At 35.3% G+C, this 25,247-nt stretch overlaps 1 protein-coding gene across 4 annotated transcripts in view; it reads right to left on the minus strand.

Moving 5' to 3' along the window:
• ATP8A1 (ATPase phospholipid transporting 8A1) overlaps positions 1-25,247 on the minus strand; it is a 249,302-nt gene that overhangs the window by 13,101 nt on the left and 210,954 nt on the right. For all 4 annotated transcript variants that reach the window (XM_074275001.1, XM_074274999.1, XM_074275000.1 and 1 more), the window contains one exon: positions 23,066-23,173. In XM_074275001.1, coding sequence (XP_074131102.1) covers positions 23,066-23,173 — 108 coding nt within the window. The remainder of the gene's footprint in view (positions 1-23,065; positions 23,174-25,247) is intronic.

Here is a 25,247-nt window from a genome sequence, read left to right on the forward strand (position 1 = left end):
TTTTCTACAACAGTCTAATAGTATTAAAGTTCTGTCACAGGAATTTCTTTTAATAGTTTTCTCTCTCTGTTGATTGTGAACATTAGAGGGAGATAATAAATCTAGACATTCCTATATGCCTTTTCAATGGCTTGGAATATCATGCTCCATTCTTTTCAAGAAAAAGTCCAAATAAAACCCAGACTAGGTCTGAATAATATTTTCCTTAAACTCGAAAATGTACAAAAAGAAGTCTTCCAAACCCTCGACAGAAAAATCTTGCACATTTCCAATACCTTTTAATGTAATTATCAAATAAAAATAAACTCTACCAAAAATAAATCAGACTTGATTTCAAAATTTCAACCCTGTAACATTTTGCTAAATTATGTAATGTCATGATTATATAATATCATAATTTCCTACAGTGCAGGGAAAATAGAGATATCATTCACAATAAGCGTTGGGTCACTTTTGGACTGATTTTGGAGAGAAATCAGTTGTCTCCTATTCAAATTAATTATGTAATTTGCTTCAACACACCTGTTATGGCTGAGCCAACGCCAAAGCAAATAACTTGCGTGTAAAATGAGAACAAATTGTATTAAAATAACCCACCTTTGGATCACATGCCAAATATCAGAAATCTCATAGTTGCAAAGAAAATGATTCTATTAAAAAATTACCATTTGGCTGCAATTATACAACTTTGTAATTTAATTAGGTGAAAATTCTTAATTTATTTCTTAGACTCTACTTCTAGAAAGCAAAATTTGTAGATTTTAATGGAAAACATGGTCATACTTTTGCAAAAATGTAACAGCTTTTAGGAATGAAGAAAGAAAAAGAAACCTTTTTTATTGCAGATAAGTGAGGAAAAGTTCCCAAGAACTTAGCTTTTACGGGCTGTTGCTCTACCATCAGACATGTCATCATTTCTCTTTTCATACTTGGAGAACTAATATTCAGAAACGAAAAATCACATCTCTTATGAGAGGTCTAATGGCTCTTCAGAGTTTCTCCTGATAGGGATGTGTAACTGGAGCTGGGCAGCCCGGTTTGTTCTAAGAAGTAGTCTTTTTCATTGCCTACATATCAGGTTCAGCACACACACAAGCAGCTCTGGGGGCACAGATTCTGTCTGCACCAAGCAGAGTAGCCCTGAAAACAGTCCTTTTAAAAATAAAGTCAAAACCATTACAAACTGGTCCCTAAAACAAACAAATTCTGCAAATAAAATTAAACAATAACTCGTGGATTTCACAGAACGACATCCATATACCTCTGAAACCAAATGGGAAGAAAAATATTCACATAAAAGTCACTTTATTTTATAAGCAAAACATGATCTTGGACATGTTAGCTGACATTCTCAATTGTTAAAACCAACACTAACTGTGTAATAGGAAATGTCTATCAAGGATGGGGAGGGGGGTGTTCCTAGGAAGCTTTATAGTAAGATAATAACTGTAGAAAGGCCATTTTTTAATATTAAAAAACAAAATAATTCTAGGCATTTTAAACGAAAATATCATGTTTTCCTGGCTTCGGTTTTAACGTTTTTTATTTTCCAGGGAAAGTTTATTTTCTGCCTTTGCCACCTTGTACTAAATGTCTGCTGGTGAAAAGTGGTGATGTACGTTTTAGGATGTTAATTCTGACCATTGTAATGCTAACTATGAATGAAGGAACAACTGGCGCCCACTATTCACAGCCTCCCCAGCCTTTGGCTTTACAAATGAACAACAAGAATTGAGGAAAAAAAGTTTTTTTTTCTGCATCATATTTGAAAGCCTGTCAGATTTTTTTTTTTTTCCTTTTGCAGAGTTAATCCAAACCTAAAAGATTTAAAGCTGACATTCGCATTAAAGACAGAGAGGCTCTTTGTATTTTTTGGAAAAAAATAAAATCCCACAGAGGTATTTCCTTCCTTTCTGCACAAGAAAGCTCCCCCTCACTCTGTAGAAACCATTTTTGTCTCTAACTTTTCACATCTCTCCACACACAGGCAGGTCATCTGGGAAATGGCAAAGCAATCCCTCCCAGACAATGGCAGTAACAGGAGCAGCCTGTTCTGGGGATGGACTCTGGCTCCCTGCGCTCGAAGTTTACAAATTGTTCCTAATGTGTGAGATTTGTGGTCTATGCCAAGTTTGCCCCTGCCCCCACTCGGCCTGGAAGCCTTGTGAAACCAAATGGAATCTGCCACAAAAGTGGCTCCCGGGGGACTTCAGAAAGAATCAGAAAATCAGGCTTGCAAAGCCTGGTAAACTGGAGGCCCAACGAGCCCAGAGGGGAAAACAAATAACCTCTTGTCTCCGAGGAGTGACAAGGACTCAAAATTACACAAACGGGACCTCAAAAATCAATGAACAGTCTCTCAAAACTCAGGTTACGTCAAAGAATGATTCCGTGAGAAAAGGCTTTCTCCAGTCCATGTGTTCCTGGCTTCTGTCTATGGTGAGCTTGACCCATTAAAGGGAACCAAATCTCTATTGGGGAACCAAGAGCAGATGGGTACCAGGACAAGAGAAGAACAATCTCTCTTCCTCTCCTTCCTTCCTTCCACTTCTTATCTCTACTGACTGCTCTAGAGCAGCCAAATCTTCTTGATTTCTTCTACAACCTGTTTTATTTCAAACTATCCCACAAGGAGATAAGCTAAAAAACAACAGGAAAGTGCTTTACATTATTATCATCTCAAAAGCTCTCTGAGAAACACAGGTGCTATGTTACTCCATTTTACAGCTGAAGAAACTGAGGCAAGAAGAGCTTATGACTTCCCTGCATAAGTATTAAGAGTCTGATTTAACTTAAGTCTACATTATGTCCAGCTGCCTTCCAAGTCAAACATAACCTCATTCAATTCAGATCTCTCCTAAGTTCACTATGATTTTGTTGCATATGAAAAGAAGAAAAATGTGAAGGACAGGATACTTTTCCTAAAATTTGCCATTTATTTTTGACACACAGTCATTTGAAATGTGAAAGAAAATAGTAACAGTCATCAAGTTATCAAATGTTAGTCACCTACTGTAATAAGCCAAAAAGAGGTGACATTCAAGAAAGAAAGATTAATGAACTCCTACCTGCCTTTGATGAGTTTATACTACCAGGCTTTGAGGAATTTAATCCCCGGGTACTGAAAAAATGGGCAGAGTTGATTGCTGATAACATGTTAGTGATAGTTGAAAGATTAGAGTAACAGTAGAACTAAATGGACGAACATTGACTTGATTTTTTTTTTTTAAAGAAGGAGATTAGATTCTAAAAAACTAGACTAGCTATTGACTTAAAATCCTAGCAAAATTGGGGTCTATTTATTAACGGATTAAAAGTTTATTAAAGAAACATCTAGAAAGGGAAGCAGTGGGTATAAAGTGCTTAGTACCGTTGCCTAGCACATGGGAACACTATATAAATGTTGGTTGTTAACACTGTCATTATCCTCATTCTCATCAAAAAACCCAGCATGGCTTCTTCAGTGCTGGAGTCAGAAATACTTGAGTTCGAATCTGACCTAGTCCCTTAAAAGCTGTGAAACCCTCGGCAAGTCACCTTAATCCTACTGCCTCAGTTTTCTTCCTTGTAAAATGATCTGAAGAAGGAAATGGCAAACCATTCCAATGTCTTTGCCTAGAAAATCCCAAACAGGATCATGAAGAAAAACGACTAAACAACAAAAGGGCTTTATCAAGAATGGATCCCTGATAAAGAATCCCAATTGCCTGCCTCCTTCCCTCCCTGTCTCTTCCTTCCTCCTCCTTTCCATCCTTCCCTTTCTTTCCGTCTGTCTCTTCCTCCCCCTCATTCCCTCTCTCTTTTTCTTCCTCCCTCCCCCAACTCTTCTTCCTTCCTTCCCTCCTCCTCTTTCTTCTTCTTCCTCTCTGTCTCTCTCTCCCCTTCTCTCCCTCCCTCCCCTCTGTATAGGGTTATTAGAGCAGGGCAATGTTCTACCTAGATTTTATCTACACTGTAGAAAAGATTTGGGTTTTCTCACTTGCTTTTCTTGTGGAAATGATGATGATATGAAATGAGCTAGAAAATGATATAATTGGGTGGACTAGAAGTCGTTGAATAGGGTATTTCAAAGAACTCTGAGAAAGCACTGGTCGGATCCCTTAAACTTAAAGTTTGCACACTTATCATAGTTGCAGATGATACGAACCTGAGGGAGAGAACAAACATAGATGACTGTTAACAATCCAAAAGATTTTGACATGGTAGAATATCAAGGTGAATATAATCAACTGACATTTAATAATAATGAATATAACTTCATCCATCTAGGTATCTGAAGAAGAGGGCATGTTTAGTCTGCAGAAGAGAAGAGAATATCATGGCTGTTTCCAGGTAGTTGAAGGGCGTTTGTGTGGAAGAAGGAATAAATCTGTTCGGTTTCAGAGGGCAGAATCAGGAGAAATGACTGAAATTTGTGAAGAGGCACATTTAGGCTTTATGTAAAAAAAAAAAAAAATCCTAACAGTTACACCAAAGTAGAATGGACTCCTTTAAATGTCCAAATAAGAATCAGTTGACTGCTTGTCAGGTATATCGCAGACAGGATTGTTGTTCAAGAATGAGTTGAACTAGGCCTCTGAATCTTATGTAATTCTGTGATTCTGGGCAATAAATAAACAATTTTAGGAATCTTCAATTCATTTATTCTTTATCTAGAGCTAATTCCAGGAAATAGAAAATGAATTTATTACACGGTACTTTTAAAATGCAGCTTCTTAAAATATAAAAACTCTGTGGCATTTTTTGTGATATATTTATTTATTGCCCTTTTGAGAAAAAGATGGTATTCTAGCTTTACTATCAATGGACCATAAATTCATTTGAAAATGTTCTGGAGTACTATGAAGATATTCAATGTTAGTTTCCCTATTTGAAGAACTTAGTTTTAGGAATGACCTTGATTTGATAAGCCTGAAGAACCATAAGATTTGGTGCTTGCTCAGCATTTTTTGCTCTCAGCCATAGATCACAGAAGATCCTTCAATAATAGTAAAATCTTTTCTAAAACCCTAGACTGAAGAGAAAATTCCTTTTTTTTTTTTTCCTGGCAACCGTTCCTTTATGCCTTCCTATATCAAGAACAATAGAATGAAATAATTTGATACTCGAGGCATTCACCTGTTTTAACTTTCTTTTTCTTTTTAGAAAGTGATGACGATCAGAATATCAATAAACACAAAGATTTTTCTAGATAATTGAGATGGTAACAAGAAAGCCTAAAGATGTCAATATTGAAATAACCCTGTTCTTCCTTTCTATGAATCCTTACAGGATTGGTATTAGGTATAAATTTTTTTTAAAACCATTTTTTAAGGTTGTGACTCATTTTAAGGCTATTATCGATGAAATCTAGATGTTATTAGCTGAAAGAAAGAGCTTCAGAGATGATAATTATACTAGGTAACATATACATATATACATATATAAACACACACACACACACACACACACACATCTTCAAGTTTCAATTGCATGATCTCATTACATTATTTCAATTGCTCCTCAAGACTACTGGAATTACCATATCTATTTTTATGAGGAAACAGCTTCAAAGAGGTAGGAAAAAGTGACCATGGCCATTTAGCCTGTAAACACTGGAGAGAGGACTCAAGTCCATACAAGTGCTGATTAATGTTCCTTCTCTAAGACAAATGATTTCTGAAATCCACGTTATTAGTTTTAGATAACTCTCATTTGCCTTTGCCATCTTACTCTCTGACATGCTGAGCACCTTCTTGCCATAGTTCCTTTGAATTATCTTTTTCTTTTTCCAAATAGCTCTCAGCATTTCTCATCTTCCAGAATGAAACATTAGGTAAGCAATCCTCACTCTAGTCCCATCAAAACAGGATCCCATTGTTTCATGAATACATTCATCTTTTCATTCATTCATTCATTCGTTTGTTTATTCATTCATTCATTCACTTACTTCTTTATTGGGAGGCAACTGGGGTTAAGTGATTTGCTTAAGTGTCACATCTAATAAAGTTTATGAGGCTCCAACTGAACTTGACTATCTACTGCACCACCCACCTGCCTAATGCATTTATTTATCTTTGGTCTCAGAGTCTGGAGACCTCAGTTCTAGCCAAGACTGTCCTAACATCCTTGTGTGACAATGGAATAATAGTAATGATAATACTAACAAGTATCTTTATGTAGTAGTTGAAGATTTGCAAAGTGCTTTAGAAATTTTATCTCATTTTATCCTGACCAAAATACTGAGAAGGAAGAATATTATTCCCATTTTATATATAAGGAAACTGAGGCAAACAATAATTAAATGACTCATTCAGAATCATAAAGTTTAGTATCTGAACTCAGGTCTTCCAGGTCCAATGCTATACCACTTTATCATCATGTATCTCAGTTTCCTCCTTTGTAAACTGAGAGACTTGAATAAGAATATCTTTAAGGTTCCTTTTAATATCAACATACTTGATATTCAGTTACTGCAAAACACATTAATTTTTATCTGTTTCATTTTTTGACTTAGATTTTCAAACATTTTGTGGACAAGAATCATTTTTGCTAAATTTTATTTATTAGAAGTATGGTATCAAATCATTGATCTTTGTTCTGAAATGAGCTGGACAGAAAGAAAGCAAAAGATCCTGGGAATGTCCTTAAATACCTATTCCACATATATCAAAGAAATTAAATAATTCTATCATAGTAATTCCAATTAGTGTGAATTATCCCCAAACAAAGAAACAAAATCTAATACTACTCCACAGCAGTATAACAGTAAAGATTAGGGGGTGTATAGTTTATATTTGGGAGAAATTTGGGGAGAAGAGGCAATTTTGGAATGGAGATTATTCTAGGGAGGATGGACCTGAATAAGAACTCTGAATGTGGGGTTGTGAATAGCTGAAGGCAAAGCATGAAAGCAAAATAACAGGTTTTTTTTCCTGGGAGAAAAAAGGATTTATAAGAAAAGTCTAGAAAGAGAAGGTTGAGGGGACCAAATCAAATTTTGCTTCTTTTTCAATTTTCCTGGAGCAGAGCTTGAATGGTATGTCAGACTTAGGTATTAAGACTATTCATTTAGCAGCTGTGTGGGGATGGAATTCAGAGTGGAGAGATTAGGAGCAGAGAGACCAATTAAGATGCTCTTGCAGTAATCCAGAAAAGAGGTGATGAGAGTTTGAGCTGCCTGGATGAGTAAAGAGGAAGGGCCTGATATGAGATATACTGCAGAGGGAGACTCGACAGAACTTGTAAGTTGATTAGATACAAGGTGTGAGGGAGAGAAAAAGAGTTTGGGATGATTTGCCAGGTTTAAAGTGGTGGCAAGGACGTCAATAGAAATAGATAAAGTAAGAAGAAGGCTGGATTTTGCACATAGTTGAATACACATATATTATATAACATTATTATAATATAACAATATATAATATATGTCACTCATTCACTAAATAAGCATTTATTAAGCACCTATTATGTGCCAAACACTTTTTTTCAAAAAGGTCAAAGGCAAAAGAAGAGGGATTGTATTTGCAAGAAGAGCTACTCCTCCTCCTAAGATTTGAGAAAAGGAGAGGAAATGGGGGATAATGTGTAAGCTATATGACGCAGAGCATTAAGGAGACAGAGCTAATGATAACCTATTTTTTTCCAATGAAGAGTAAGATAAGAGCTTATGTTACATAGGAAGAAGAAAGAGATCAGTGTCTTTCTTAAAATGTGGTCCTCTGAAATAACCATAATGCTCCAAATGACATTTGACCAGGGCAGAATAAAGTGAGATGATATTCTTTCTAGGGATCTGGTTTGTGTATGTAGTACATACACAATGGGCATTAACGGATCCTTGGGATACATAAATGCATGGCCTACTGAGCTATTTTCTAACAGTTTAAAAAAAAACATAAGAAAGATTTATGATGGACGTGAACAGGTTGCAGTTTGCATTCTCCAATGGCTTTTTTTGCCTCAGTTTCCTGTTCTGCAAAATGGGGACAATAATAGCACCCCCTGGAGTTAGAGAGGATTGTTGTGAGGATCAAATGAGATAATAACTACAAAGTACTTAACGCCATGTCTGGCAAACAACAGGCATTTTACATATACATATATATATAGAGAGAGAGAGAGTAGAGAGTGAGAGAGAGAGAGAGAGACAGAGAGAGAGAGACAGAGAGAGAGAGAGAGAGATCCAAAAATCCATCCCTTCTCCCCTTCCCGAGGAAGTACACAATCAGCTATAGTTTATATATATTCAATTAAATAACCCATTTTCACATTAGTCATTTTATGCAAGAAGACCTGAATAAAAGAAAAAAAATGAAAGTGAAAAACATCATATTTCAGTCTGTATTTTAAGGACACCAGTTCTTTCTCTAGAAGCAGAGAGCCCACTTCATCATTAGTCCTTTAGGATTGTCTTGGACCATGATATTGCTGAGAATAGCTAAGTCATTCACAATGGATTATTAAACAATATTGCTGTTACTGTGTATAATGTCCTCCTGGTTCTGTTCACTTCATTATGCATCAGTTTATGTAAGTTTGTCCAGGTTTTTCTGAAGTCATTCTGCTCGACATTTCTTATAGCACAATAATATTTCATTATAGTCATATACCACAGCTTGTTTAGCCATTCCCCAACTTTTAATTTCCAATTCTCAGCCACTACAAAAAGGACGGCTATAAATAGCTTTATGTACCAATAGGTCTTTCCTCCTTTTGTTAAATGTCTTTTTAGTAATGATATTGCTTGGTCAAAGGGTATGTAGTTTTATAGCTCTTAGGGCAGAGTTCCAAATTGCTCTCCAGAAGTTTAAATCTAGTCAAGTCAAAAGGGTTTAGTTTGAAATGAAATATGTATGTCAATTCAGTAAGCATTTATTAAGTACTTGTTAACTTCAAGGTATTAGATAAAAAGGATTTATCAATTGCTTTCCATAGGCAAGGCATGGTATTAAGTGCTTTACAAACATAATCTCATTTGATCCTCTTAAGAACCCTGGTAGGTGCTATTATCAACCTAATTTTTACAGTTGAGGAAACTGAGGCAAACAGAAACGAAGTGACTTGCTCAGGATGCACATTTAGTGATCCAAGTGGTCCAAGCTCAGATTTGAACTCAGAATTTCCTAACTTCAGGCCTGGTTTTCTATGTCCCGGGTCATTCTAAATGTACAAAAAACATTACTTGTTGAAAGGAAAAAAAGCAGTTTTTAATTGGTGAGGTGCAGAGGGGATTGGACACTGTCAGAAGATACACTGGTTTTTTAATGAAGGAAGATACTTTAAAAAGAAAGAAACGGGCAGAGTATAAATGGAAGCACTTTCCAGGCATTAGGGAGGGGATGGAGATAGAGGAGGAAGACAGGACAGGAAATATCCACTCCTCTACCATATTACAGAAAATGCCCTCAGTGGATCAGAAGCCTAATATTCTGAGCCTGTATAGTCCAAGTTGGAGAACTGGGGAGCTGAAATGAATTTTGTTAAAAGAAATCAGATTCTAAAAAGAACGGAAGACATTTCAGAGCAAGGCGTCTACCACAAAACCAATTGCTAATTGTTTTGTATCTATTTCCCTCAAGCAATTATTCCTAAAGTGATATGTACTGGGTGTTTTGATTCACAGAGTAATTTGTATTTTTTCTGTGGTCTGCCAAATCTTTAATTTCTTCATTATCCTATCTTACCACTTTCTGTGCTTCTGTTTTAGACACGTTTTAAGAAGCCCACTTTTAAGTTTTAAGGTTTTTCTCACTTTGCTTCTAGGAGCTGATTAATCTTAAAGGCTTCTTCTTCTTTTTAACTGAAGCATAATCATCTAAAAAGAAATCTTCATGTTCTACCCATTTATTCCTCACGATTATATTTAACGCTGATACTTTAAAGTTGGATAGCTGCAATATTATGCAAGTTTTACTGAAGATAGTTTATTGCATTCTAGCTTTATTCTTAATTTTGTCTCAAAGCCATCAGGGATCAGATTATTAGATGCTTTGGGTAAGAGACAAATCACTGCAGCCATTCTGAGGCTTACATGGTAGGAAGAACTGGGTTCTACTTCCAACTTTGTCATTAACCATCCATACAACCTGGTGATTTATTTAACTACCTGTGATTTGCTCCTTATTAGAATGGGGCTAATATCTCTCATCTCATCTCTCTCTAAGGGACAATGGCAGGATCAAATACAATGGAAGTGAGAGTCCTGTGAAAGGGAAAATGCAAAGAGTTATTTCTTAGCTGCCTTAAAATTAATAATGTGTTAATAAAATCTGATTTTTTTTGTGAAATGCTCACTTTGAGAATGGAGGGTCTATAGTAATTTGTTCTTTCATGGCTTCTTTTCTCTCTAAGATTCAAGAAATGGACATACAGTAATTAGATTGTAATGTAGTGATGTCATTTTGGTACTCTTTGAAAGTGAAAGACAAAACAACGTAAATTTAAGGAAATACACCCTTCCTCAAATAGCTGAACTAAAATTAGTTGTAATGACAAATTTTTGTTTCCAGGAACAGATGAAGAAATCCTTCTTCTTGGATGACACACTGGAGAAAAGAGGAGACGGGTGTTATATATAATTCTAGATCTAGCAATTCTGTGAGTTGCTTTTACTATTGCACATGATAGATTTGCAGTTTCATTGCAATCATCTTGCAATAAATGCTTGTTTTATTCCATAACTTAAAAATAAGTTGAAAACAAAAAAGAAACCATAGGTCTAATCTATATCCCTTCTCTCCCTCTGTTTTCTAATTTCATCACATATATCAATTCTTATAGCATAATAAATAATATTCCATCACAATCATCTATCATAACTTGTTTAGCTACTCCTGAATCTATGGTTATTTGCTATATCACTGTTCAAAAGAACCAGCCTTCCCTCATCCGTTATGCATCACTTTTCTGTACAAAGCAAGCTACATAGAACAATGAAAACAGCTCTCATCATAATTAAGGAAAAAAGATGAAATATTACAATTATACCCAACTGTAGCTTTTCGGCAAGAAAGCTAATATACACAATGACTAAATCTTGTTTTTTTAAGACTTTATTGAAATATGTCTTTTATTAAATGCTAATGTTCCGATGATAATTTAACATTATCATTAAGGAGAACCTTGCAGAAGTAGTTTCAAACATAAGTCCAAATAATAGAAATTTTGGTGAGTGACAATAAATACAGACCTGATGGCAACCTAGGAAGGATTGTAAGGAAAGACTAAATGTTAATATGATGAAGTCACTGCTTTAATTGTTATTGAATTAAGTTTTATTCATGCCTTCTGGTTGCTGCTTTTTAAACTTATGCTACAATCATTTCCCAGTGTCACTGTTACCCTCCTTTGTAACAGAGAAAACAGACTGTGATGGGATATTATTATGTTATAAGCATTGATATATGTGATGAAATTAGAAAACAAAAGATTAAGACCTATGATTTTTTTTTCCAATTTATTTTTAAGTTATGGAATAAAACAAGTATTTATTGCAAGATGATTCCAATGAAATTGCAAATTTATTATGTGCAATCTATGATTCCTTTTTAAATATATAATGAAGTTTTCATGTAAATTTCATTTTTCCCTTTCTCTTCTAGATTAAGATTTAGGATGGTGGGAGGAGAGATGAGTAAAACAAGGAATAAGATGGTAAGGAGAGAAGATCATGGTACAAAGAGATACTAAGGAGGAAAACAGTAAAAATTAGATGGAGGAAAATGCACAAATTGTAATTATTATAGCAGATCTCTTTGTGGTGCAAAAAATTAGAAATTGCAGGGATCCCCATCAACTGGGGAATGGCTGAACATGTTGTGGTATGTGATTGTGGATCTATGATTTCACTAATATTGAGAATTTCTAAGTGAGAAAAGCATCTTTTCTACAATTTATAGAAAATGTTAAAGCAGAATTTGGAAAATAAAATCCAACAATATAGAGAGAACAACAATTAAGTACATAAAATTGAATGCTGTGAAATTATAATGACCAAAAACAGCCCCAAAGAAAAGAAATAAGAAGGCAACTATTTCCATATAAAAATGCCTACATATGTGTGTATGTGGGTGCTTGTGTATTTGTACAAATGATTAACTATGGGTTTGGAACATTACAGATAATTACAGGCCCCTTCCCACCCCATCAAGCATTAGTTAGTTATGCCCCAATTTTTTTGTTCTTTTTTCTTTTTTGTTACAAGGGGGTGCCTCTTTAGGAGGAAAAGAGATATGGAAATACACTGGGAAATATAAGTGATCTGAAAACAAAAAGATCAATGAACATTTTATTATTATTATTAATAGCTAGCATTTACCTAGCACTTTAAGATTTACAAAGTCCTCTGTATGTTATCTAATTTAAAAAACACAATTTTGTATGTGGAACCTTCTTTCCCATCGAGATGTAAAATTTATTTCCTTCCTATTTCCATTTTCTACAATTGACAATGTCATTGGCATCCATGCAATTAAGGTTAATGTCTATTCTGAGGAATGGAGATTATGAGCAGACATTATCACAGCAGGGCCTGGTCTAGATCTGTTTACATAGGGATATTTCACAAAATTAGAATCAGGATTAGAATTCAATATTTCAGAGTAATTTTAATCTGAAGTTGTAATGGCTATGGAGTTATATGAGCAACATAATGTGTGAAGTTCACTCACATCTTTTTGCATTAAAAAAAAAGTCTTCTTTTTTATTCCTTTCTTGATCTACCTTACAAAAAAAAAGTCTTATCTGTGCTTTTGATAACATTGTTTTCCTTTCCCATGCAGCTCTGCTAATGGAGCTGTCCCTTAGCAATTTAGCTAAAAGAAACTGCCACCATCCACCATGTCTGACAGCCTCATTCCACACCTGTACTTCCCCATCTCTCTACCAAAAGAAGTATGTTCCAAGATTGGGAGTCAGGATGATCATTAAATGGATCTGAGTGCTGATGTCTTAATGTTGTTTTCTCTTCCTCATCATAATCATTATTCTCCTTATTTTATTCTGTATAAATTCATATCGTTTTCCCAGTCTTTTCTTATGGTTCAAAAATTCCATTATATTTCAAATGCCACAATTTATTTAGCCATTTCCATACTGACAATTTCCCATTCACCTTCCTGTTTTCTGTTACTTCAAGGAGCGCTGTTAGAAATCTGATTTATGTGGGATCTTTGTCACTGACCTGCTCGGAGTGAAAGGTCTAGCATGGGCCAGGTCGGTGGATATTCATAGTTTTGTCACTTTTCTCATATAATTCTGTTTTGCCATATCCCTAAATGATCTGATTCTCCCCTTAATTCACTAGAAGCCTGGTCACAATCCAGAGCTTACTTTCTAGAAGCAGAACGATTTTCTCCGAAAATCTGGAGTTGGGTTGCAGAGAGATTTGGATGATGTGCTAAGAGTCTGAATTCATCATTTAACTACAGTCTTTTATAGTTAGTCTCATCAGAAAGGCTGGAAGTTTGGACTACTCACAAAACAGTGGGGAAAGGACTGAATGAATTGGTCTTGCTAATAGATGTCAACACACACACATTTATTTGATTGCAAAACATTTTACCATTATATCGTGATCCAAAGGTGAAGGAAATCTCTACTCGGATTGCCTGGATCAAAAATATGCTTGCAAATATAAGTCAGAATCCATTAGATTGCTTGCTATTTTTGTGGATCCTGTTTTATAGATGAAGAACCAGAACTGCACATTTATTGCCTTGCTTAAATCCTTGAAGCCAGAAAGCTTAGAGCAAATTTGAACTGCCATCTCCAGGTTCCAAATGCAGACACCTCTTTCTCTTGCACTATTGTTGGCACAAATGAACACACAATCAATTCTCAGGGTTATTGGATATTTTCAATATTGAGAAAATGGTTTCTGAAACTAAATCACTGTTTTCTCTCTTTCTTCCTCTCTCACATCTGGCTAAGACATGAGATTAATCAATCAATCAACACTTATCAATGAAATTATTAAAATGTGGATAGTGCAAGAAAGAAAAAGAGAACCTAGAGAAAAAATTGAATAATCTCGTATAAATAAGCAAAATCTTTTTTTATATTTTAAATCTTAGTATCTATATTTCCTGTGTTACAGCAAATAGCTTTCGCAGAAGTAACAGGGGATGCATGATGCCAATATAATATGAACTCCCAGAAATAAAGTGTTCCTTTTATGTTATCAAGATTAGGCCCCATTAACACAAGAACCAGAAAAGAAATAGACATAACCACGACAAAGAAAAACTATAAAATCTGTGAATAAGTTAATGAAAAAATATGAAACAGAATATTTTGCCAGAAGAAATAAATTTTCCATTACATTATAATATTGTGCTAAACTACTCGATACATTTAACAAATTATTCATAGGAAAGATGAATTTGTTTATATCCCATGGTATTAGGTAAAATGAAGATTTTAAATCATGACTCTAATATCATTATAAATAGATAGCAAAAATTTACATACTAAAAACTTTCGTAGTACGTTAGGAGTGTTATACATTTTTATAATTTTGTGGCAAGTTTGTTGTTTCCTCTCTATACAACTTCTAAACTCTGTAAAATGTATAAGACTCTATTTTGTTCTTGTGGAGTCACAATTCCTTTACAAATTCAGTCGTATTTGATTCTCTGTGATCCCACCTGGGGTATTCTTGGCAAGGATATAGGAATGGTTTGCCATTTCCTTCTCTAGCTCATTTTAAGATGAGCAACTGAGGCAAACAGAGTTAAGCTACTTGCCTAGAATCACACAGCTAATAAGTTTCTGAGGCCAGATTTGATCTCATGAAGATGAATTTATCTGACTTCAGGACCTGCACTCTATCCATTGTGCCATGTAGATAAAACTCCATAGTAGCTAGTGAAAATTTGCTAGTCTGTAAAATGGGATGGCAAAAATAACTAATCTATATATTAGAAATATAGAACTACTTGTTTTCCTGTAGGGCAAATAGAATTGCTCTGAATCAAAAGCAACCCAAATTCTTTTGGTAAGTAAAATACTCCATAAAATAGCTTGTTTTTTTGAACGATAAAGATGGCTAATTTGACAAAAAAGGAAAAAGAAGTAGCCACTGATTTCTGGTAGGGTGTACTTGACTTGCTTTATGATCTCAAACTAGAATATCAGGTCAAGAGGGTTCAGAAGAAAAAAATATCACTTGGAATCAGGAGATCTGGATTCAAATTCCAGCCTGAGTTTCTTCAACTTGAGCAAGTTACAAATTTTTAAAGTCTCAATTTCCTATTCTGAATATGGGAATACTTGCATGACTTTCTTTCACTGTTATTAAGGAAAGAGCTTCTTATCCCATAGAGATCAGTTATTATTATTATTACTACCTGGTTCCATACAGCTAAAATAATACTTGATTTAATCGAAGCCAAGGTCATGATGACATTGCTGATTCTTCTCTGCACATTTTGGTAGGGCTTAGAGATCTCCAAAAACAAATTGTGCCAATTTATGGGGAAGGATTTCTACTCTTGCAGGGATGGAGAAATCATTCTTCAAAAGAGCTACCATCTGATTGACCAACTCTAATGGGTCCCACCTGTCCTATATTTTCCCATGATCAAGACCATTCTTTACCATACTATTTAAAACTGACTCACTATGTGACTTTAGCTAAGACAAAGAATCTTTTTTTCTTATTTTTAATATATCCATCTTTACAATAAATATGCCATCATTACTGAGAGTAGTTAGGATTCTTGTGAAATAGCTAAAGGGTAAATTGTAGAGTAGGGTGGAAGACTTGATGTATTCACAAAATACCGCCACCTTTCTTGCCAAGTTGAGTAAGAAATTGCTTGCTGATTTCCTTTTTCCGTTGTGACCTAAAATTCTGATTTATGGTAATAGATGACACCCATTTCCTCCATTCTACTTAGCACTCTTGCAGGACTACAGGGTTATTACTACAAAATGGATTCCAGAGGTCCATAGGGATGGGGCTACCTGAGTAACTCAAAGTGGTCTCAAATATTAGGGATGCAGGGACCAACATCAAGGAACATATTTTTATTAGACTGCCTCACAACCTTTGGTTCACTGGAGAATATTTGACAGGGTTTATGAGAGCTGCTCTCTTAAGGTTTCTGGTCTGATAACCTTGGATGAAATTCCATCATATCAGGACCTTCTTTCACCCCCCCCTCATCCCTCAAAAGGACTAATTTTATGACCAATAAATTATTCACTGCTATCTAAATTATAAATGCCAATATGTGAGAAGGGATATTTTAACTAGGAAATTCCTCACATGAAAAGTAATTTATTATGTTGGACAATATGGACAGCAGCAAAATTTAAGAAAATAATACTGCTAATATAGTTTATTAATACCTTTCCTATAGGGGTGACACTAAAGAGTTCAACAAAGAGTTTTATTGTTTTTCAGAGAGACTCTACAAACCTCAATCAAGTGATCTGAAATTCTGTAAAACACATGCTCGTTCCTTAACTTCAATTTCCTTCAGTAGTTTTATAGATCCCTTAGGCCAGACAGAGCAGAAACAGATGGCGCTCTGGAGAACTTTACAGTGCATGCCTGTAATACCACAATAAATTTAAAAGTTTTGCAGATAGTGAGCTTCTGGTATTAATCCTGATATGAAATAGTTCTGAGCGTACCATGGTATTTTCAAATTTTTTAATCTGTTTGCTAATCACATCGACTAAAATATTTTTAAGACTCAATCTCAAAATTCAAAAACCTGGCAATATCATTCAGACAAGTCAGGAAAGCAGGCCGGCATCTGTTTATATACCATTGTGCTTTTCCCTAAGGCCTACCTTGCCCCATAAATTGTTCTACTGGTGTGAAAAAATACAAGTCAGGTCTGAAAAAAAAAAAAAAAGGTCTCCTCTTAAATCACAACCATATTTGCCAGAGAAAAAGACGACAACTGCATATTTAAAGGGGTTGCTAAGCATGTTGTGCTATTTTTTCTTTATTATTTTTCTTCCCTAAATGATTTTCTCATTGTTACTCTCTACCTAAGTTTCATTGATGTCACGATGATTCCTTTTAAGAAGTTAAAATATTTCAGTTATTTGTGATTCTTATATAATTGTTCATTTTTCTGAAGTAAAGAACCGAGAACATGGAGGTTCTCCATAGAAGAAATTTAAAAGCAAGTAACTTTAAGGAATGTGTTTCCTAAGTAGGGATTGTGTCAAAGATTCCCTTTCCTTCCAAATTCACATGTGGGTTAGGTACCAAGGAATGGTTGAGACCAAAGTAATCAAAATATTCAAGAAAACAGCAACAAAAACAAAAAAAAAAATCCACATTTTGACTCTCTGGAAATGGTCTTCTGGAGTCCTAAAGTATCCAGAAGGATGCCCAATCTCCAACAGGGAAACATACCTTTTATAATGGCAAAGAACCTTCAGTTTTGGTTATACCTGTCTGAATGGCTGGCGACATCTCTGAAGGGCCAGTTTCCTCCATCTTTACCTCTCTAAAACTGAGATGTTTGGGAGAATGACAAGAAAGACAAAGGGAAAATAAAGCAGAGAGTGTGAGGAAGAGTGTGGTGGTCACTAAACTATTAGGAGTGGGGGAACAAGCGACAGAAAACTGAGGTAACAGGTAGAGGAGCCTTGAACATAGAAAAGGTGGATATCTAGACACAAAGAAGTGTGTCTGGATGAATGGGATGAGAGAAAAGGGAGAAGATCATTTATATTTTATTAGCCTTTGAAGATCTAAAGTGGCAAGTGCTAAGTAATCTTAATAATAATAATAATCTTAGTCTTTTATAAAGACAGCCTGTGGATGATGCTGGACAATTGAGGTTTTTAAAAATTGAAACTTTTTTTCTAAGAAATGATGGGATTCTTGTTAATCATGGTGCTGAAAAGAGACAATGGATCACAGAGGTGACTCACTGGTTGAAGGTCAAATGCAGACTGGGAGACAAGGCATCCTGGGGCTCTGACCTAGTAAAAATAATGATGGCAAGATAGTTTTTGGGTAAATTGAAGGGTCATAAATAAGGCTTTTAGTTTGGGGTAACTCTGACTAGGGGTTGAGTATCTAGAAAAAGGAGAGGCTAATTATAAGTAATTTTGTGAACAAAACACGGGGGCTATGGAGAGCAGTGAAAAGGAGTCTAGCTATTCAAAGGGAAAGAAGTTTCAATCTGGGAAAAAGCCATCAGCCAGAAAGGATCTTGCCGCCATGATCAAGGATAATGAGTAAAAAATATTTCAGTCTTAGGGCTGAAAATAAGAATAGTAGGAAGAAAAATGCAAGGGACTCTAAAGGTTTGAATTATGTTTGAATCTGCATCGAGCTGAATTAAGTAGTATGAGCTATATCTATATTTTACCTAATTTATGCTTTGAGATTTTCCTGCACTATAGCAAAGTAATCTATATAACTTAAAAAGTCGATTAAGATAATTCGAACTTCCACTTAATGCAAGAATTCTTTCTACATCATTCTGACTGGCTGTCAATAACAGTCTCTAAATGAATACTTCTGAATGATAGGAAACGCACCATCTTATGCACTAGAACACTGTTAAAAGGTTCTTACTTATACATTACAATTTGCCTTCCTTTCCACCCATTGGCCATTGTTCCTTTGTCCTCCCCTCTGAAGCAAGCATCTTAGCCTTTTTCTGCATCATGGACTCTTTCTGGCAGTTTGATGGAGTCCTCAAAATAATATTTTAAAAAGCATAAAATTGCACAAAAAAGGTTAATTATGTGGAAATAACTGTCAAAATATAATTTAAAAATAAGCTCATAGAGCCTAGGTTTAGTACCATGCTCTAGAGTAACCCAGTCTGAATTTATCATCATGGCAACTATTTTCAAATATTTAAAGACGGCTACTATATCACCTTTTCCCTCTAGACTTATCTTCTTCTTGGCTATCTACCTTTGGTCTTTCCAACCAAGCATTGCATACATAGGATGATTTATAGATTCATGAAAAAACTCGAAGAACTCTAGTTTTTCAATCTCTCTCTTAAAATCTGGTACCCCAAAGTGTGCACGGGGTGTGCCAGGAGGTGTCTGACAAAGGGTAAGTAAAGCGAGATGATTAATTTCCATAATCTGAGTATAGAATTTATGCTAAGATCATTCTAGGTTTTATTTTTGTTTAGAAGCCGCCCTATACTATTGGTACATGGAAAGGCTGAGAAATATGAAAACCACCAGATGTGTTTTCAGAGCAATATTTTCAAGCCCAGCCCCGCGGAAAGGATTATGGTCCTAGAGGTGTAGTTATAGGAAGAAGCCTCCTCCCACCCCAAATTATTTCCTTCCTTCCCTTGCCTCCAAAGGTGGTAGCAGGGAAAAATTAGCCAAGTGGAAGGGAAACTAGCCAAAGGCACTTCTGTTTGCGGGCTGCCATGTTTTATTAGAGATATGATGTACAATATGTCAAATACTGAGTATGAGGGTTTATATTTCATCCAACATTACAATTTCAAATAATGCTGATGAATACAATTTCCTCCAAACAATACAGTATTGCTATAAACATTAACAGATGAATAGCATGTGTTTTTTTTTTTCTCAAGGTGGTAGAACAATTTGTTATGTGTAGTATATAGGTATTCATATGCATATACAAATACTTCATTTGTAATCCCAATAAAATTTGGCATGCGTAAAATATAATAATAGAACATCTATTTTTTTAATATTACTTGGTTTTACATCAGTAAAAAATGACAGTTGTGATATACAGAAGGCTGATGTGATGTAGTGAAAGGTCCTTAAACTGTGGCCTGTGACCTAATGTGAGGCTGTGTCACTGAATACGGATTGTGAAATTATGATTTTTCATCAGTAGCTGTTTGATTTGTATACCTATTTTTTATACCTAGATGCTCGGGGTCATGTAAGAATTTTTCCAGCAAAAAGAGGTCCCGAGTGGAAAAGTTTAAGAAGCCCTGTTGTGGTGGTAGAGTTTGGCTCAGGATTAGGGCAATTTGGGTTCAAGTCCCTCCAGTTACTAGCTGGTAACCTCAGGAACAAATCAAGGCTCCATGAGGTACAGAGCAGGTGCTGATTTATTATAGCACCTATTATCCTAGGAATCAACACACAGAAGACATTAACTAGAGGATTTGAGATATTCTTTCTTGAGTGTAAAGTGATTTGCATAATGGCATGTTAATCGAGCTCATTTTTCCCAACCCTTACTACTTCTAGAATTGTCCCAGCTATTTAAAGACTACACACACACACACACACACACAAAATAAGGATTAATACAATAACAAAAGAAAGTAAAGTCCCGTGAGCACTTAGCAACACATGTAAAACTGACTAAAATAAGATGTAATATTCATTGAACTATGAATAGTGATATCACCGGGCTCAAGAGATAAGGCTCACTTTTCTAAAATGTGGGGGGGGGCACTTGAGGGGAGGAGACACTATAAATAGGTAGAGGTATGGATTTTTATTTTTTTCTTTTAGCACAGCTTCCACATAAACATATCCTATTTTCCCCAACAAAAATTCTGAGAAAAAAAAAACAAACCAAAAACAAAAACAAAAACAGTGGGGGCAGCTAGGTGGTGCAGTGGGTAGAGCCCCAGCCCTGAATTCAGGAGGACCCGAGTTCAAATCTGGTCTCAGACACTTGACACTTCCTAGCTGTGTGACCCTGGGCAAGTCACTTAACCCCAGCCTCAGGGGGAAAAACAAAAAAAGAAACCAAACCAGCAAATTTGTTACAATGGGTTTGCATGGAAGAGGTGGGGATAAGGAGAATCCACCATTACTGGGCAGATAGTGAGCCAGAGATGGCAATGATTTACATCATAACCTTCCCTCCTTCCCACATCCTGAGGAAGGTCTAAAGTATTCCTTCCCCATTGGACGCCAATCCAATGCATCCCCCCCAGTCCTGTTAATCAGGTCCCTGGAAGTACCCTGAAAGGCAGGGGTCCACAGCTCTATGGGATCCTCTGACTCCAGCCTGAGCAGGGGTGCTTCCTAGGGTCTGATTAATGATCCTGGGGAAGGGCCCAGTAACAATCTCCTACTTTGTTGGACCTACAATCCCAGCTATATGAAGGACCTGTCTCGGGGCAGAGATTTAGCCCCTTAAGAGGCTTTTTGTTTTGAGAGATAGCAAGGTATGGCAGAGCTGGAAGAACCTGGGATCCGATCCTGGCTTTCCTACTTGATACCAGAGTAGAAATGACCCTCTAATAGAATTTCCACATCATTTCCAGTTTTGCTAAAAATGACAAGGTGCCTGAAAAGATTTGGAGTCAGGAGAAATTGGTTCTAATTTTTTCTCTTTTGTTAACTCCCCATATGAGTCTAGGCAAGTCACTTAACCATATTATCTGCAAAATGGAAGCATTAAACAGTCCCTTCCAGCTCTCATTCTAGGGTTCTATGATCCTGGATTTGGCTTATTAAACCTACGCCTTGCATGTGCTTTAAGAGTAATTAATGCTCAATAAACATTGAATGCAATTCAATTGTCCTGGGTGCCTAAATAATTTAAAATTCATTTCATGTTTTTCATTATTTATTTATTATTAAAAGTAAAAAAAAAGAATAAGAGAATAAGAACTCAGACAAGATGACCGTCAGGGAGGGAGAAGAGGAGAAGGTAGGTCAATATTAAGTAAAAATCATTTTAAAAAGTATATTGCGTTAAAAATAAAGAATAGGCTTGAACTTTCTAAAGGATGTTACTAGATAAACATAATCTGATTTGATTAATGCAAGAGGAAAGAAGGGTTAAGATGGAAAATCCTTATTCTCTTTTTCTTAAAATATAGACTTGTCAACTTCTGCAGGGGTTTTTGACCTTGGGGTCTGGAAACTTAAAAAAGTATATAGTTAATATTTAAAATTTGATGACATTTTAAAATGGTTTTCTTTGTAAATCCATATATTTCATCTTATGCATTTAAAACACTATTCTGGGAAAGGAATCATAGGTTTCACTAGATTGCAAAGGGTTCCAAAATCCAAAAAAAAAAAAAAAAAAAAAAAGAAAACGTTAAGAACTTTTGTCCTGAAGTTTGAATAGTTACATGCTTCAAAAAAAGCTTTCGCTTTAGGTGGAAGTGAATGTTTCTTGATATGTCTGGTTTCATTGTAACTGTATCAAAACCTTCTCCCTAATAAACTTAACCACAAGAGTTTTTTTTTTTTTTAAAGTAACTGCTTTCTGCTAATTTATAAAAAGCAGAATCCTGTCAGATAAAATTTCATGAAAATGATCTATAAACCAGACTGTCAAAAGTGAAAGGTACTCAGAGCAGTACTTATGGACAACAAATACAGCAAAACCACTGGAAAGGTTTCCCGTTACTGCAGCAACAGAAAGCACGGTAACACGGCTCACGTTACGTGGATTTGCAAGTTACTGTGAGGTCACAGGAAATCCTGAAATGTTTTCCACATTTTCTTTCATACATTTTATGTCAAATTTCCTGCAACTGAAATCATAAACCATCGTCCTGTTGGAACTTCTTCTGAAAGAAAAGAGATCTTCTGACACTCCCTCCCGAACACCTCATAATTCAATTCCTACCTCAGTAACAAGACACTGAAAGACAGGATTGAAAATGGACTATGATAAGGCTGAAATGTCAAATGTGCTGAATTTTTCATAATGAAAACCAAACTGATATTATTAAAACCATTATAAAAACTACATTTAATAGATCAGTAAATGCCTTTTTTCCAGAAAAAAGTAGCAGCACAAATTATTGTATTTAGTAAGTATAAATGTATATCCTCAGCATTCCTCCAATTTCAGATTCCAGATGTATAATTGGTTTTAACTGTACATTTTATTGTATAATCTGTGTGAGCAAATAGATAAATGCATATAAAAGGTTTCCAGTTCCTTACAAACTACCTTTTATTGTTCCTCAAATGATTATGAGAGGATAAGTAGAACATGGGAAACTTGCAAAAGTAAGTGTTCTCACAAAATTTATCACTTACAACTACAGAATTAAAAAGCAGGTCAGACCAATGAAAAATGATGCTAAAATATGATTATTTCAGAAGTAAAATAAAAGCGGTAGGTCATCAATTATGGACAAGAATGTTTAGCATATATTACCTCTCCCGACATATCAGGTGCCATAGGAACTGCAGGCCACAGAGATGAGTAGATTCCAAAAAACACCACCCAGAGTGCAATGCTGCCCCAAATTGCTATATGGCTGAACTGTATGGGAAGAGGGGGAGGAGGAAGGGAAAAAAAGAGGGTGATGAAATTAATACACTTTAAAAAAAGTGTTGGATTATTATTTCAAGAAAAAGATGCAGATGTAACTTTTATAAATCCCATGTAGCTCCTGATTTTATCCCAAAAGGATTATTTTCAAAATATTGAAAATAAGCTTTCTCCCCCTAAGGATTATATGGCTATTCAAGTCTCTCACTAAATGCCATTCTCCATTCCACTTTTCCCCCACCCCAGTCACAATATATACAGTTCTAGAGTTATGAACTAAATGAGAAACTTGTGTGTGCATAGTAAATGGGAACCAAAGGAAAAATGTCATTTCACAGAAACCACTAACTTCTAGAGAAAAAGTCTCAGCTGGATTAATCAAAAATGCTACAGAATAAAGAGAGCCCTACTGTGTGTGCTCAGAAGTCATTTCTGTCATATATTCAAATGAGATCATACCCTACCAGCTTTTAACTTTGGAATCTGCACTTTTTGTTTCAATTTATTAATAATTTCTTGTGTTTCTTCTCTATATTTCTTTTGGAGTTACTCCTTTTGTTGCTCCTTAAGTGTCCCTTATATACATAAGAACCAACTCCTTTTATAGGATCTATCAAATAACATATTAATTCACTCATACATTGTGTCAGCCTTATTTCTTAATACTTAAGATAAATTGTCAGATCTGTCCAAGAAAATTTAGTTGCTCCTTTCTTTGCTTTGCATATATCATCCTTCTTCTGCAGTTCCTTATTCTAAAATGGAATTTCATCATTATTTTTTAATATTAGCTTTTTATTTTTCAAATCACATGCAAATATAGTTTTCAGTATCCACCTTTACAAAACCTTTGTTCCAATTTTTTCTCCCTCTATTCCCTCTCCCTTCACCCCAGATAGCAAGTAATCCAATATAGGTTAAACATGTGCAATTCTTCTAAACATATTCCTGTACAAGAAAAATCAGATCAAAAAGGAAAAAAAAAATGAGAAAGAAAAAAAAATCCCAAGCAAACAACAATAAAAAAAGATGAAAATACTATGTTGCGATCCAGATTCAGTCCCCATGGTCCTCTCTCTGGATGCAGATAGTTCTTTCCATCGCAAATCTATTAGAATTAGCCTAAATCACCTCATTGGTGAAAAGTATGGTGTCCATCACAGTTAATGATCACATGTTTTTGTTATTACTGGGTACAATGATCTCCTGGTTCTACTCACTTTACTTAGCATCTGTTCCTGCAGGTCTCTCCAGGCCTTTCTGAAATCATCATTTCTTTTAGAACAATAATATTCCATTACATGGGATTTCATCTTTAGATGGATTCATGTCACTATTTTTGAAGTTTTATTCAAAAATACCTTTTCAAAGAAGTACGTTACTGATTAACTGATATCACTGCAATCATACTGTTTTCATTCTGTATCTCTCATGCATTTAGGGATTCTGTATGCACTTTTCATTTGTTCTCAACATTTAGTTGGCTGGGTTTCTGGCTTACGCTTTCCCTTGGGCGGATTAAAAAAGTTTTAACTGAAATAGCTTTAAAAGCTTTCTCTTCCACTTCATCAGCTTTGTACAAGATACTGGAGAACTTGACTAGAGAATAATAATATCTTGGTGGGCTGTGAACCATGTTTTCTGTTTCTTTTTTGAAAGGTGATGGGGGATTGGGTATCTGATTTGCTACACACTGGATGTGCATTCAAGAGAATCTGAGGTTCTTTGAAAGCAGGGACTGTTTAGTTTTTGGTCTCTGCATCAGTGTGGTCCATAGCAGATGCTCAATAAAAACTTTCTTAATTGATCCTTGGCTATAGTAAAACAGTAATAATGACTCAAATGTAAACATATATTGCTTTATAACTTCCAATATATTTCACTGGGGCTCCATTTCCTCACCGGTAAAATGGGTTTGATTTCAAGAAGTCTAAGATCCTCTACAATTCTAAAAATCTGAGATACCTGTATTTTTGTATTCTCATTACTTCCCCCCCCAATAACAGCACAATGCTAAAATGCAGTTAAATTGCCAGTGTTTATGTCTATTTTGGGTTCCATACAA

This window comes from Sminthopsis crassicaudata, chromosome 6 (genome assembly GCF_048593235.1).
Source record: "Sminthopsis crassicaudata isolate SCR6 chromosome 6, ASM4859323v1, whole genome shotgun sequence".
Classification (NCBI taxonomy): domain Eukaryota; kingdom Metazoa; phylum Chordata; class Mammalia; order Dasyuromorphia; family Dasyuridae; genus Sminthopsis; species Sminthopsis crassicaudata.